Here is a 17,145-nt window from a genome sequence, read left to right on the forward strand (position 1 = left end):
CGCGTTAGTGTGTTGTATGCTATTTTCTTTATAGGAGCATTTTAATTTTCCAGAACCCTTCCAGCAAAAAATCTAACAAGTCAATCTAATACTGGTTTTACGTGCTCATGATGTTCGTCACAATTCTTGTAATAAGCTACTATCGGATTCTTTCTCCTTGTTGTTGACATATGAATTGTAATAAAAAAGTAACGGGAATGTGTGTTTTTCTTAAAGGTCCTTATTCATTCATCAACATCAACTGTGTCCGCTTCAAAGTAATCACCTCCTAAGATACAACACTATTGTTCCAGCGCTTTTTCCAATCTTGGAAGCACTTCCGGAACTCACTTCTCGTTACCAGTGTTCAGTTCCTTCAGCTATACTGTGTCGGTCTTAAATAGTGGCAAAACGACACCCTTTCATGATTCTCTTCAGCCTTGGGAACAGAAAGAAGTCACAGGGGGCCACGTCCAGCGAATGCAGCGGCCGAAGGAAAATAACTGTTTTGATTTTGCCTAGAAACACGAAGAAGTGTTGAGGTATGACCGGATGCATTTTCCACGAGTGGTTTTGGCACAGATAGCCGTTTTCTTCGGTTTTGCTTCACGCAAACAGCGCGTAACTTCCATGTAGTATTCCTTATTGACCACGCGGCTGTAAGGCAGAAATGCATGATGCACTGTCCCATTGTAATCGAAGAAAACAGTGAGAAGAACCTTTCATGTGATCGAACTTCTCGAATTTTTTTCGGTCTTGGCTCTTCAGGCAGTTTTCATTGGGACGATTGGGCCTTGGTTTCAAAGTCATACCCCTGTACCCATGTTTCGTCACCTTTTATAACCTCATTTGGAAATTTTGGATCGTTGTCGACTTCATTCAGCAGTTCCTGAGGGGGCCGGCCGCGGTGGTCTCGCGGTTCTAGGCGCGCAGTCAGGAACCGTGCGACTGCTACGGTTGCAGGTTCGAATCCTGCCTCGGGCATGGATGTGTGTGATGTCCTTAGGTTAGTTAGGTTTAAGTAGTTCTAAGTTCTAGGGGACTGATGACCACAGCAGTTGAGTCCCATAGTGCTCAGAGCCATTTGAACCATTAGTTCCTGAGGGATATCCAAGCAACGATTTTGGAACCAACTTTACTGCAACACGTTTCACGCCGAAGAAATTGCTTGTTATTAGTCAAAGAGTATGCCGATATCGTCAGCAACTTCTCTTATCGTGATTCGGAGATTTTCCAGAACCATTTTTTTTACTTCTCCCACATTGTCGTCAGTAATTGATTCGATAGGGCGCGTCCACGGCGGTCGTCGTCTTCAACGTCATCTCGACCTTCTTTGAGACGTTTATACCACGCGAAACCTCTTGTCTTACTAAATTCGCTAGAAACTACAGTCAACTTTTCGAATGTGGTGCTGCACTTTATTCCATTTCTTCGAGTAAAATTTAATGCAGATTCTTTGATCCATCTCTTTCGAAAGTAAAAATTCGCCCAGTACTCGAAACCATGCATAATGTTTCCGACTTAACTATACACTAAATATTCAAAACAGATGAGAACGTAGACATATATTAGGAACATGTGCACCGACAAGATAAAAAATTTAAAACTGATGTATAAAACCTGCGAAATTAAAAAACTTCCGTTACTTTTTTATCACATCTCGCATGTTACATTCATCCACATTTAAAGAGAGCTGATGTGTTACACCAAGTGGAAATTTTGTCCAAGCCGCTCTACAATTCCTTACCACCGTCCACCGATGATACTTCACTGTACACCAAGGTATAATCAGCGAACGATGTTGCAGTGCTGCTGATCATGTTCGATAAATCCTTAATGTAAACTGCAAACGGTGGAGATGACGCTGTAGAGCATCCGCCGTCCTGTATAGTGCATAGACCGCGTTCTATTAGTCAAATATTCCTCGTCCCAATTCGTATTTGTGAAGATGTTCTATATCTTAATTAATAGTCGAAAGTGTGCCGAAGTGTGGAAAGCCTTACAAAAATCTAGTTAGACACAATGTACTGTTTCACCTGCATCTGTTGTTTGCTAGATGCATGAATAAAGCAATCTGTTAACTGAATTTTCGATAGACGCTGAACCTAAGAACTACAGGGCGATTCTGTGTTGTTACAACCTTTCGCGGACGATGGAGACGAACAAATGTACCAATTTGAGGTAAGGGACCTCAGTCCGAAAACGACCGAGTCGAAGGATATAAGCGTGAATCGTCTCAAGTCCTGCCTCAGCCTCGTCCAGCGCTGAAACTAGGGCCTTAAACTTCCAAAATCTGATACGTAGAGAACTGCCGCTGAATACTGGCCAATGCCTACAGTTTCTCCTGTTGATGGACTAGTAATGGCGCACGTAACTTTATGTCAGAGAGACTGAAAATCTGATATCTATGATACAGTAATAAGGACTTCCACTTACCTACACAAATCTCACAAGCTGCTACATTTGCAACAGCTGTCAAAATGATGTCGCTCAGTGGCATGGCATCGCCACACAAAGTTCTGTCGTTGATACCCGGTCTACTATCCCCTATGTCATTTGAACACTGTCGCAGGCAGCGAGAATTTTTTCCAGATCCTCTTCAGTCTCGACAGGCGTCTCAAACGCGACTTTTCACATGGCTTCCACAAGAAGAAATCAAGTGGGGTGAAATCAAGGTGCTGGCCTCGAAACAGAACCACCTCCATCTATTCGCTTTTCAGGGAATGCCTGATGTAGATCACGAAGCCTCACACCAAAGTGAGGTGGGCTCCATGATGTTGGAACCGCATCCGTCGACGAGTAACTAGCGGTCGTCGATGTTGTCTACCCTACACACTTACCGACAACGGTACTGGTACACGCATTCCACTATCACAGTTATCACTGCGATTTTCCCTTATAACTTTCGACTCCATCGTTTGCGGACCAGTGTTCCTTGCCTCAGCGTGATACATTTTCCCTCCTCCATTATCCCTGAAAGTTTATAACATCGTTAGGGAATTATCCTGTATATTAAACAGGTAGATACACAGGTTCCCGTGAGATCACCGAAGTTAAGCGCTGTCGGGCGTGGTCAGCACTTCGATGGGTGACGATCCATGTCGCCATGCGCTGTTGCCATTTTTCGGGGTGCATTCAGCCTCGTAATGCCAATTGAGGAGCTACTCGACCGAATAGTAGCGGCATCGGTCAAGAATACCACCATAATGACCGGGAGAGCGGTGTGCTGACCCCATGCCCCTCCTATCCCCATCCTCCTCGAAGGATGACACGGCGGTCGGATGGTCCCGATGGGCCACTTGTGGCCTGTAGACGGAGTGGTGGATATTAAACAGGTATGCGTTTCCAATTTAATAGAGCAACCTGTGTTTCGCTGGAGTGATTTTTTCCATGAACCTGTGTTGATTGAGAAAAGCTTGTTTTCCTCCAGTAGAGTCATAACGTTTGAGCTAGGAATAAATAATAAGGGTATTGCAAGAAACGGACGTCAGCGATAATGATCTGTATAATTCTGTGCATCCCACATTTCACCCTATTTTTGCAAACTCCGGCTGTCACAGTCAAGTACAGCATAGGCCTCTAGTGATGTAAGTAGTAGGGCTATATGTATAATTCCACGCAACAGTCAGAGGAAACTAAATTACAGCATATCGTCTCACAGCTTATGCTGCGTGCCACTGATGATACGAAGTCTGGTTTTCCAGACGAGTCGCTTACGAGAAGCGACCAGATGTGACTTTTCCTCCCTCCCTCCTTTCTTTCTTTCTTTTCTCTTTCTTTTTTAATTAAGTGCTCCCTGGTCGTAATTGGGTGTCGCTTGGCGTAGAGCGGCATGCAGGGGTCAACCGGCGAAGCAGCGCCAGGTATTGACGGCAGCGAGGCAGGACCAGCCGGGCTAATTTTAGAGACGGCGGGGAGGCTGCAGCAGGAGCAGCCACCGCTACTACCAGTGTCCTGTACAGACAATCTACTGCAGCTATGCGGCCCCGACCGCGCTCTCACATTTACGTAACTTCGGCGCTTGTCTGCCACAAATCACTCACAAGCTACGTTTGTTTAACAGAAGTTTGACAATAACCTTCAGCTATTATTAGTTTACACAAATTTTCGAACTACTTCTGTACATATAGCAGATTGGTATTCAATAATTCTCCAACTGGTAGTATCAGTGGAAACAATGTGTTACGGAGAATCACGTATGAAATATAGTAAGTTTTATCACTGAATGAAAATTTGTTCATTGCAATACCAGGATCATCATAGATAGTGTATTTATTTACTGACGTACAGCATAAATACGTTTGATCTTGAATAGCTTTTTGTTATTTATTGGAGCACACATTTCCCGTAAACGTGACGTTATTTCGACGTCGCGCGCAATATCGACGACCGCAGGAACTGCTATCGACTTTCGTTAGTGTTCAGTACGAGCTTCTCACAAGACTTCATGCACACTTATCGCACAGTTATAAAAAACACGCAATTCTTGGAATGATTTACTATGATTATTGTTATAATTACATGTCAATGATTTACCGACGGTTAATTCCCTCATAAACGAGTGCTCACTCAGCAATGAGTTGATACAATTTAAGCATGCAACGCGCTTGTAATTAGTAGTAAGCAGTTTCAAGGTAAGAGGGCACTGAAAATTTATCACAAACATGTCACCATTATCGTTAAATGTCAGTTAATAACGCATCAATGATATAAACCTTCAAGAGATGCTATGATAATTAAGACAGGAAACAAATACTACTTGAGGAAGTGTTAGCGTAATGGGCATCGACGAGATATCTCTTGTCACAAAATGTAGGTTCGCATCTCGCCACCTGCATTTCTTTTTTATTACACATTATGGGACTTTGTTATGAATTTAAAACAAGTACGTTCGGCTATAATCGATGTTCATTTCCATCTGGCTAGAGAACGAAGGATGAAATACATATTTAGCGATTTTCTTGTGTGTGGTTAGGCTGAACACAAGAGGACGCTCAAATTGCTGCGATTAAATCGAGGTCTATGCTTTCGTGTCACAAAGTCTATATTGCGCGTGACGTCAAAATGACGTCAAGTTTGCAGGAACTGTTGTGAAATGAGTGTTACCATAGGAACATCTTTCAATCTTACTTTCGGCCACGCACCAACGTAAGTCACTACACTACGTCTGATTTTTGTTAGCCGCAGACATACGCGCGCCAAGCGGCCAGCAAGTGACACTTCTGAGCACGATATCAGATGGCTGCAAATACTATCGTTTATATTGATTTATAAAAATCGACAGTGACTAAAAACTGACACCACATTTGTCATCATTTAGTTTCCTGAAGAGACTGTGGGGTACGAAACAGTAGATTACCGGACAGTTTAATTAGGATTCTCTTTTAACATAATAGATACTTCATCAAACTACCATTTTCCTTTAATAACAAAAAAATTCCCAGAAACACTGCAAGTCTTGAAGTTTTGCAGAAAGACGCCATACATCTACCCAATAAACCGAAGATTTGATCGCTATACGTCCAGCTCAATTCACTGAATACTGAATGTATGAAACCTGTTTGGAATATAACATCCATATTATTTAATGTACCACATAAGTCACCACACCTATAGCTGAAGGAGAAAACAGCATAGACGTAATAACAAAAAGTCAAAATTCAATATAACTGTTTCGCAACAGGAAGGAAACCAGTTCCACAATTGTTGCTACATCTGAGCTACAAACGGCAAGAATCTTCAACATGTTCGATTTTGAAGCAAAAGTAATTACGTTTATTGAAATATTCGTCTGTCAGAAAGTAGAAAAGTGCAAGAAATGGGCAGATATTTAGGATCCATAACAATCTTTTTGCCCGTCAAGGAAAGTGCTCATCACAACAAGAGACAACGGAAATATATGGTTTTCATGCAAGAAATAAGAACTTATATTCTCTCGCTGTCAGCGAAATAAGCTGCACTTACGTACATATTCGAAACAACTACTTCATTAATACGTTGTACCGTATGTCACTGATTCAGTTGACTTCGGCAGTTTGTACATGTATTTTACGGTAATTCATTCTATTGGCGACTTAGCTGTGGAACGCGAAAGTACAACAATTATTTCGTTAACAAAATAGAAAAATAAAACTTTCATTATCCTCAAGACAGATGTCACTATCTTTCTCACCGCTTGGAACTCTAGTATCGCTCCAATTGTCAAACGGTAACAAGACTCACACCGGAGACGATTGCGACTGTTATGTTAGACGATTGAAAGCTATTATGCGTTGTTTTAATCACGATTCCTTGCTTCTTTTTCCAATGCGGTTTGATACAGTTTCAGTTCATTTTCGCTCGTATCCTCTGCGAAGAGGCCAACTGAAACTATTTCTTACATTAGACACTAATTTCTACTTTGTGGGTACACTGCTTTATTCAGCATGTTTGTTTCAGGAGGCAGACAAATATTGTTTCCCCACTAGAGGTTACTAAATACTGTGAAGGTATATGTGTACCATTAATGTGTTTGTTCAAAAGGTATATGCGATACCAGCCGTCGTCTTTGATCTGCGACGTACATTGGCTCCTGCGACCTCCCATCTTGGTGCGTATTTTGAATTTAATTTCTTTATAGTGTTATTGGTTGTCATTTTTGTTGGTTTTGGGAGAATTTTTTTCATTTCGGCTATGTATGCGAAACAAGCTACTTACTCCTCTGTTTCAGCGGAAACACGAACACCAATGTTTTTCTTCACGATAATTTTTTTTTTTTTACACACTGTGTATCATGGTCTCCGCTAGAGATGTAGAACTGTTTTTAAGATACTCGATTCATTTTATTTCTTAAATATCTTTCTCTTATCAAAATGTGTTTGAGCCTCGTAATTTTAACTCTTAAGTAGTTTTTTTCCGATGCAGTACCTAAAATTGACTTTTATTCACGTGTCAAACCATGGCTAAGGTTATAAAGTTATAATTACCATGTTGTTTACGTCGTCTGACATGTTCGCTACGTCACTTTTCTCTTGAGAGTCTTAACATTCTGTCGATGTAAGAAATTATCCGAGTTGTTCCAACGATAGTAGACTTCATAGATTACGGCGCAACTGTTTCGCTGTCCCGTAGCTTAAGAATTACAGAAACAATGATAGCTGAATGCTTGGTCTGTGTGTCTAATTTTTTATTTTTCAGTTAATAATGGTTTTTGCTGCTATTTGTTATATTCTCCAGTTTAGAGTGAAGCAGTTTTCCAAGCTGGTCTGTGCTGTGCAAGCTTCTTCATTTCTGCATTAATATTGCAGTCTACATCCATTTAAACCTGCCTATTGTATTCAAATGTTATCTCCTAAAATTTTTACCTCCCACACTTCTATAAATTATCAAATTAATTATTCATTGATGCGCCAGGGCGATTCCTGCCAACCTACCCCTTCTTTTAGTCACGTTTTACCATAATGGCCTTTTCTCCCTCATTCTTTATTATACATGTACGTAAATATACATCTGTTTCACGCATCCAACGAACGGCTGGTCAGAAGCCTCTGAGTGCTGTCATCCACTCGTTGGCCTTTTCCCCGTACACTCAGTCATCATAATACTTTAATAATGGTAACAACAAGAGTGATTTAAATTTTTAACAATCTAAGAGTGGTTTGCGTTATAAAGCTCCATCCTTTCTCCGTAACGATTTGAGAAATATCCCTATCGCGATATATAAAGTGGAGAACCGGCCTGAAATACGTTGGCCGGCCGGAGTGGCCGAGCGGTTCTAGGCGCTGCAGTCTGGAACCGCGCGACCGCTGCGTCGCAGATTCGAATCCTGGCTCGGGCATGGATGTGTGTGATGTCCTTAGGTTAGTAAGGTTTAAGTAGTTCTAAGTTCTAGGGGACTGATGACAACAGCAGTTAAGTCCCATAGTGCTCAGAGCCATTTTTTTGAAATAAGTTGCTTAAACCAATAGACGACTAATACCACTTAGGATTAAATTATATATTAGAAACTAATTAACGTGACATCAATCAGTTGCGTTCTTGAATGTAATTGCAAATACGGTATCTTACTGAATGGCAGTACCCCGTAGATACGCCGTAAGATACTGTCTGCTCGCAGTACGACAATAGCAGAAGTGATCTACAAACTGCTAACTGCACTGATAAACTTGTTACGTAAAACATTTAAAATAGTCAAATTTAGCAGGAGTGTTAAACGTACTCGGTTGCTACTGAATCCAACAGGTATTAAAATGAAACTTCCTGGTAGATAAAACTGTGTGCTGGACTGAGACTCGAACTCGGGACCTTTGCCCTTCGCGGACAAGTGCTCTGCCAACTGAGTTACCCAAGCACCACTCACACCCCTTCCTCACAGCTTTACTTCTGCTAGTACCTCGTCTCCTACCTTCCAAGCTTTACAGAAGCTCTCCTGCGGACCTTGCAGAACTAGCACTCCTGAAAGAAAGGATATTGCGGAGACATGGCTTAGCCACAGCCTGGGGGATGTTTCCAGAATGAGATTTTCACTCTGTAGCGGAGTTCGAGTCTCGGTCCGGCACACAGTTTTAATCTGCCAGGAAGTTTCATATCAGCGCACACTCCGCTACAGAGTGAAAATTTCATTCAGGTATTTAAAATGTTCACTATCGTGACTTTATCAAAGCAGATAACTGAATTTCAATCCAGTTTCGAATTCACATAGAACACTTAACAGCCCTTCCTACCTTAAATAGTTATTTCTTCTTCATGTAAGCAATGACAAATCACAAACATTGGTTATCCCATGACAAAGCATGCATGTTTGGCCGGGATGAATGGAGTCTTCTTACCTTTTGGAGCCACTGGACGGAAAAATACTGCTATTTCTACACTTGCTGAGCAGGTGTATGTACACCAACGTGAGTCTCCTAAAAGTAGTGAGGCGCGTTTTCTTTGGTGTTTCAGCAGATATTTGCAATTCCGTTTTTGTATTGTGTAGCTGGAGTCAGCCGAAATAATTAACGCTCATCACGTCTTTCTTGTGTCGCACAGTGTCGACGAAATGCGTTTGTTTCCCGTTACAAACAAAATTATTTTTATAGCCGAATGTTAAGTGCTCGTTCCATAGAGCGTTCCCGGATTAGTGTAGTGTGATAATTTTTTTATTGACAGATATTAACAGGGTTAGTAAAACTAAGAATAAACAGTACACGAGCAGCGACTGCATTGCCCTGCCGCGCTGACTGACGCAGTCAAGCACGCAGAGCTGTTTAATTGCCGGGTTGCTGATTATTCTTCGTGTTTTACTGTCCCTTTTAATACAAGTCAATAAAACGAATATCGGATTTGGATAATTTGGGAGCCGTCTATCGAATGGGCACGTAAACTTTCGATTTTAAAATAATTCGTTTGTAATGCCAAACAGACCGACCCTTTCTGTTGACACTGGGCCTCCCATGAAAGAAGTGACGAGAGTAATGTTTGGGCCGACTCCAGCTATACAATGCAAAAACGAAACTGCAAGTATCTGCCGAAACACCAGAGGAAGTGTGCCTGACGACTCTTACGAGAGACCCGAGGTTATGAATAACTAGTGCAAGGAAGAAAGCGACAAAAACTACATTGTACACAATACTACTACACAACTACCATGTACACAATACCATCACACAAATGCCACTCACGCCTCTTAAGACAGAAAGGAAAGAGTTTAAATATTACTGTTTTCTTTGTCAGTTCCCAAATCATATCTGAATTTATGGCGTATGTAAACCAACAAACCGACGAGTTCTTTATACCCTCAAATACTATTATAGATACAGCTCAAATGCTAACAAATTTGCAGCATATCTTTTTAAATTACCAAAAACATCAAATTTATGTGATTTTGTGCGCGCGTGTGTAACAGTGTAAAACAGAGACTTTTCATTGAGATATAACATATGGACAACCCTCACAAGCTGTTTAGTCCAGCACTTTACAAAGTATTAGCACAGGACTAAATTACAAAGCTGCTAATCATCAATTGCGTAATTAAGTAACAAGCTGGAAAACTTAATACGCACATTCGGATTATACGAGGGCTATCCACAAAATACATTACGTTTTGGAATTAAAAATAAATAAAGTATTGGAAATTTTTTTTATTATATAAAGATGAAAGCCACACTTAAATACTACTTTTCTACATAGTTGCCATTTAAATTAAGGAACTTATCGTAGCGATGGACGAGCTTGGAAATTCCTTCGTCGTAAAATTCGGCCGCCTGCGCCTTCAACAACGTGGTTACCTCTTCTTGAAGCTGTGCGTCGTCATCAAAACGCTGCATAGCCAACCACTTCTTCATTGCTGGGAATAAGTGGAAGTCCCTCGGTGCCAGGTCGGGACTGTACGGCGGAAGAGGAAACAACTCCCACTTAAAAGATTCGAGAACTTCACGAGTGGCATTTGCCGTGTGGGCCCGGGCGTTGTCGTGAATCAGCAAGATCTTTGAACCCAACTTTCCCCTGCGCTTGTTTTGTATTGCTCTTCTGAGATTGTGCAGAGTTTGGCAATACCTTTGAGAGTTTATTGTAGTGCCTCTTTCCAGGAAATCCACAAAAATCACACCTTTTCTGTCCCAAAAGAAGAGGTAACCACGTGGTTGAAGGCGCAGGCGGCCGAATTTTACGAGGAAGGAAATTCCAAGCTCGTCCATCGCTATGATAAGTGCCTTAATTTAAATGGCAACTATGTAGAAAAGTAGTATTTAAGTGTAGCTTTCATCTGTATATAATACAAAAAATTTCCAGTACTTTATTTTTAATAAAAAAACGTAATGTAGTTTGTGGATAGCCCTCGTATTATAAATTTTCCCCAGCCGTTTTGACCGACTGATATGTTGTCTAGTTACAGGACCATCGAATGATCAATTAATTTTGATATCAGCTGATCAATTTAAGAAAGCCAAAAGACGGAACTGTTGCGTTTAAACCGTGGTCCCAGACACGCCAGTGTGGAAGTAGACGTTTTTCTTGCGGGAGTCTTCTGGCGCCACCACAGGGCGCCCAACTTCAGCACTAGGGTGTCTTCCTGCCTCCCCCCCCCCCCTCTCCCCCTACCAACCAAAAAGCCACAGTAATAGACAATGCGACGGCTGTCGTGGTGCGAAGGCAGCTAGGGGAAGAACGGTTTTCCGCTTCCCTTCTCACCCACGCAGTCATTCTCAGCTGCCTGCTCTAGATGTAGGTCGCGAACTAATTATAAGCAACACTGTTGTGCTTGTCTTTCGTAGCTCACAATAAGACGGCACGAGCGTGGGATCGGGGATATGTCCGAAATTGTGTGTGGTGAAAGAGGACCCCTAACACCTCACGTCGTTAAAATATTAGGACGCACCACCTGGAAAATCCCAGGAAAAATCGATCCAAAGTTTCTTAGTTGCCTTATGAGTATAAAATGTTAGTCCATTGCCGAGTGAGGCTGGTCCCGGCGGAAGTTCGAGTCCTCCCTCGGGTGTGTGTGTGTGTGTGTGTGTGTGTGTGTGTGTGTGTGTGTGTGTGTGTGTGTGTGTGTGTGTGTGTGTGTTTGTCCTTAGGATAATTTAGGTTAAGTAGTGTGTAAGCTTAGGGACTGATGACCTTAGCTGGTAAGTCCCATAAGATTTCACACACATTTGAACATTCTAGCCGGCACGGTAGCTCAGCGTGTTCGGCCAGAGAGCCCGTTGGCCTCTGTAATAAAAAAACTGAGTGGAAGGATCAACCACCGAACTATAACAGGATGTCTTGCGACGTCCGCAACGACCGAACACAACGATCAATAACGAACAAAATGAAAAGAAAAAAAGAAAAAAAAACTTATGTTTAGGGCTCGGACTCTTACGCCAGAGGTCTCGGGTTCTATTCCTTCTCTGGCTTTTTTTCCTTCTGTTTCATTTTCTTTTGTTATTCCACCAATTATTCAGAAAGTTTCCCAAACCTACATTATCTTTAACAAATTAGTTACATTATTGAATAAAAATTATTTTCTTTTTGTCCAACAACACAATTCATGGCTCTGGGTTTTCCATTTTTCATTGTAAAGTATATAAGGAGAATCATTGGGTTTTTAATCAGAATAAATTCTGATTTGGAAACATTCAATTTTATACATATAATAATTATAAACAAGAACCGCAGTGGTAATTATCGTAAAAACAAACAAAGCAATAATTTTTGCGACATCTTGCGCAACATTTACAAGCGGATTTTTTACAATCACAGGGCGTTTGCAATAAATCTGTACAAAAATATGCCCATTAACATTTACGAAAATGTTTTGAGTTTCTGATAATTTTGAGGCAAGCCAGGCATATTGAATCATGTCTCGGAATATTGGTGACGATAACTGATGGTGGATTGTAGAATGAATTTTTATACAGTCTTCCCGGGAATTAATTTCACGATTCTCCTGTAACAATGCCCTGCAATTTTGCAAGCAACAGAAGAAAAGAAAAAGTGCCTGAGGAGGAATCGAACTCGAGACCTCTGGCGTAAGGGTCCGACCGCTAACCATGTAGGCCAGACGACGGCTCGGCAATGGACTAACATTTTATACTCATAAGGCAAATAAGAAACTTTGGATCGATTTTTCTCGGTATTTTCCGAGTAGTGCGTCCTAATATTTTAACCACGTGAGGTGTTAGGGGTCCTCTTTCACCACACAAAATTTCGGACAAATCCCCGACCCCACGGTCGTGCCGTCTCCTTGTCAGAAGTAAAGAAGCTCCTAGTCTGTCAGCGTTTAGCAGGAACTGTTTTTAACCGTTGTATCTGAAATCTGTTGCAGTAATACCTTTCCTTTCCCTACCTCTAATCGTGTCGAGAGACTATTGGTAGAACAGAGAGACGTGAGCGGCTGCTATGCATGCTTTAAAAAAAGCTGACCAGGCGACATGCAGTGTTTGTGTGTGTGTGGATGAGAGAGCTTACTGCACGCCTTCTCGTCGGAACCGTCAGAGCAGTCCGGGTTGTCGTCGCACATCCATGCGAGCGGCACGCACTCCCCGGGCGCCGTTCGGCAGGTGAACTCGTCCGAGGCGCACTTTTTTTGTTCTGAAAGAGGAGCAAGGTACACTGAGCACGGTGCGCTAGCACGCGGGGGCGCTCGCCGCGCCAGCAGACGCCCACGCCGGCACCCGCGCACACCGCCACGACCGCCAGTGGCATTAAAGTTCCTCTCGGAAACGAGCAGAGATAGCAGCGTACTCTCGTTCAGTCGTACAGTGGGGGCGGTCGTGAGCAGAGGTGCGCGAGGCGGCGGCTGTCGGCGAAGGACTCTGACGCGGCGGCGCGCCCCCGGCTGGAAGTCAACTTACTGCAGCCCTCCTCGTCAGAGAAGTTGGGGCAGTCAGGCTGGCCGTCGCAGCGCCACGCCGACGAGATGCAGATGCCCGGCTCGCACGTCCACTGGTTGCGCCCGCACATATGCGCTTCTGCAACAGGACCACCACCAACTTGGCGACGCCGCACTCCATACCGCCGTCTCGTATCTCGGCTCGTACTCTTCGCGCGCTGCTGCAATGCTGTTGCGCGCACACACACACACACACACACACACACACATATATATATATATATATATATATATATATATATATATATATATTGATTCACTCACCGACTGTCCCACCCACCCACCCCATCCCACCCCATCCCTCCCCACCCCGCTAAATCACTCATTCCATTGCAGAGAGATGATGCCGCCAACACATGCTTTCCAAATCTGAGGTACTAGATGCTTGTCAAGATGAATTCTTGACTCTGGTACACAGAGTACTGCAGAATGCATCCGCTTTGTACAGTCTTATCGCTGAAGATACAACAAAACAACACGTTACCATTGCGAATTGCTCAGCGCTGCGGTCTGAATTGTTTACGAAGGCTGCAGTTCGAAATGTACTCTACGGCATAATTATCTGAATCATGCACACAGGTTAGTGTTTTTGATTGAAAATGCAGTACTATTTAAGGCACTACAGAGGTATGACATAAATAAATATTCATCTGTAAATATCATAAACATCACATTCAAGAGTAGCAATGGAAGTTTCGTGTAATACCTTTATAACTCAACAGAAGGAAGGTGTTATAGGAGGCAAATGAACATGCATGACTATTACTCATGTCTTTGACAATCTCGAGGATGAGAAACTTGAGGTATTTCGTGTCCCAATTGTGAATAAAACTGTGCACATTATGAAGTACAGCGTTTAATTACTAAAATTCCACGATAAGTATTACAAAATATGTTTGGCAGTCCTTCTGGAAGGAGGCTCTAGTGAAGAACAGAACATTAACTACCGAAGTTATAAACAAATCAGCTGTAATACGTGACAAAATACAGTGCTACTAGGGTATCTGCTGAACTGTGGAAAAGGAGCTGCGTGGAAAGAATACAGACGACAAAAAGCGAATCATTTGTATGGCTGGTGATGGATTCTGAGCGTGTAAGACACAGACCGCGGAAGAGAATCCGACAACGAAACTTTACAAAAGGTTGTTGCTGTGTTACAGAAAGTACATGTAATTGTGAAACAAAAATCCTAGCATATTACTACTGAAGGTAGAAGGAGAAGCAAGGAAGAAAAGAAAAATTGTCAGAGAACATGTGTGGTTGTGTAAGCTGTCAAGCGAAAATCTGGCGGCAAATATTCTGTGGTGTTACTAGAAAACTGGAAGAGGTGGGTGGAGATACTTTGGTGAAGAAGAACTGAAACCAAATTTTCTCCAAGTGATTAAGTGCATTCGAACATCTTACAGAAATTTTAGGTTGCGCTTATTTGTCTCATGAAATGACACCAATTACGGAAATGGACTGCTTTTTGGCTCTATAGTAATTTCTACTTTTTTTTGCTGTATTGAAATAAGCAATGCATGGTTTCCTGGGGAATAACAGCCTATTTTTTCACAGGGAACTACGGCGACGTGCATCGAAATGAATGATTATGTTCTAGAGCGAAGCCTGCGTTCCCCAACAGGTGCAGGCTCGGACTGCGAGCTGGCGAGCCAGTTAGCGATAGGTTTTTTACGTGAAACCTCTTGTCTTGACCTGCATAGCATTAAATTTCGTACTTCCGCCGTTTCTACCGGTTATTTCGCTGGTAGGTTTCGGCTGTGACGTTTCCACTGGCTTTAGCTGTGACATTTCCACACACAACAACAAGAGACCGAACCCTCTTTCAGAAACAGAAAAGAAAGTCTAATAATTCTGATATTTCTACTAAGCTCTATGCCGATTTTCATTACAGGTCGCCTACGCTTTCTCCGCTCAAACTCTTCGAGTTTTTCTACACTGTTAACTCCCGTCCCGCCACATGAGACAGCACTAAGGTTACATTAGAAATATAGGTTAAACCATAGTTATGATTCAATGAAATTGAGGTTTTTGTGTCTCCTGCCTCACTGTCATAATAACCGGTGCAGGTCCCGATAGATTATTAATTCGTTCCAATAATGGTCATGGAGCCGTGATTGCTTCACTGCGGTCCGTTTGCTTTTACGAAGGGAGACTACAAATAAGTGTGTATTCTATGAGATCGATGACACCACAGTCATCTTGGGTGGAGTTGACTTCCCATGCTGAGGATGGTTCACTAGCGATGAAGGACGGTCTTCGTTTAATATAGTAAGCAAACAGCTAAAGGAGTATGATGAGAGGGGCTGAAAGATTACTCGTTGGGAGACTCACGAGAGAGAGAGAGAGAGAGAGAGAGAGAGAGAGAGAGAGAGAGAGAGAGAGAGAGAAGAAGGCGGCGAGCGACAGGGTTGTTTACTTACGACACACTTGCGGGATCTCGTCGCTGCCGTCTGCGCAGTCTTTCTCGTTGTCGCACTGCCAGTGCGAGGGAATGCAGCGGCCGTTGTTACAGCGGAACTCTTGCTCGGTGCACTCTCTGGTTTCTGTAACAAAAAAAGGCGGAACATTCCGCTTAGTGTATGTCACTAATGGCCTTCAGCATCAGTAGCTTACACTACGTGAAAGTAAGTGTGGCGTATCATCGCCCTCCCTGAAACTTCGGCCACACGTCCCTGCGTAATGGTGAGTGAAATGGACCTTAGTGATGTGCGAATAAATCAGCCGTAATTCAAAGCTGGCAGCTTGTGACAAAGCCTCGAAAACTAACTACGCCAACAAAATTTATGAAGTCACACATTCCATGTAATTGGCACGCTTCGAGAGGATCTGAATTAACAGTTAACAATTATAAAGAAACACAGAGATGACTACTATTAGGAGTGTAAGACCTATTTCCAGTTTTAATTTTTTTAAGAAGGTTTTTAGATTGCTCGCCCGTTATCAGTACCAGGGCGAGTATAAAGGTGATAATTATGTGACTGGATTTGCGATTTCCTGTCAGAGGGGTCACAGTTCGTAGTAACTGACGGAAAGTCGTCGAGTAAAACAGAAGTGATTTCAGGCGTTCCCCAAGGTAGTGTTATAGGCTCTTTACTGTTCCTTATATATATAAACCTTATGGGAGACAATCTGAGCAGCCGTCTTCAGTTGTTTGCAGATGACGCTGTCGTTTATAGACTAATAAAGTCATCAGAAGAACAAAAACTGCAAAACGATTTAGAAAAAATATCTGAATGGTGCGAAAAGTGACAGTTGACCCTAAATAACGAAAAGTGTGAGGTCATCCACGTGAGTACTAAGAGGAACTCAAACTTTGGTTCTGCGATACATCAGTCTAATCTAAAAGCCGTAAATTCAACTAAATACCTGGGTTTTACAATTATGAACAACTTAAATTTGAAAGAATACATAGGAAATGTTGTGGGGAAGGCTAACCAAAGGCTGCATTTTATTGGCAGGACACTTAGAAAATGTAGCAGACCTACTAAGGAGACTGCCTACACTATGCTCGTCCGTCCTCTTTTAGAATACTGCTGCGCGGTGTGGGATCCTTACCAGGTAGGACTGACGGAGTACATCGAAAAAGGTCAAAGAATGGCAGCATGTCTTGTATTATCCCGAAGTATGGGAGAGTGTCACAGAAATGATACAGGATTTGGGCTGGAAATCATTAAAAGAAAGGCGTTTTTCGTTGCGATGGAATCTTCTCGCGAAATTCCAGTCACCAAATTCCTCCTCCGAATGCGTAAATATTTTGTTGACACTGACCTACATACGGCGGAACGATCGCCACGATAAAATAAGGGAAATCAGAGCTCGTACGGAAAGAT

General features: G+C 42.5%; 1 protein-coding gene across 5 annotated transcripts in view; it reads right to left on the minus strand.

Moving 5' to 3' along the window:
• LOC126260245 (very low-density lipoprotein receptor) overlaps positions 1 to 17,145 on the minus strand; it is a 615,695-nt gene that overhangs the window by 17,559 nt on the left and 580,991 nt on the right. For 3 of the 5 annotated variants that reach the window (XM_049957559.1, XM_049957557.1, XM_049957560.1), the window contains 2 exons: positions 15,736 to 15,858; positions 12,889 to 13,011 (listed from right to left, as the gene is read on the minus strand). In XM_049957559.1, the coding sequence (XP_049813516.1) occupies positions 12,889 to 13,011; positions 15,736 to 15,858 (246 nt within the window). Of the gene's footprint in view, positions 1 to 12,888; positions 13,012 to 13,274; positions 13,392 to 15,735; positions 15,859 to 17,145 lie in introns of all 5 variants that reach the window. The other 2 variants (XM_049957558.1, XM_049957562.1) reach the window with 1 other exon arrangement.

The sequence above is a fragment of the Schistocerca nitens genome, chromosome 5 (genome assembly GCF_023898315.1).
Source record: "Schistocerca nitens isolate TAMUIC-IGC-003100 chromosome 5, iqSchNite1.1, whole genome shotgun sequence".
In the NCBI taxonomy this organism is placed as follows: domain Eukaryota; kingdom Metazoa; phylum Arthropoda; class Insecta; order Orthoptera; family Acrididae; genus Schistocerca; species Schistocerca nitens.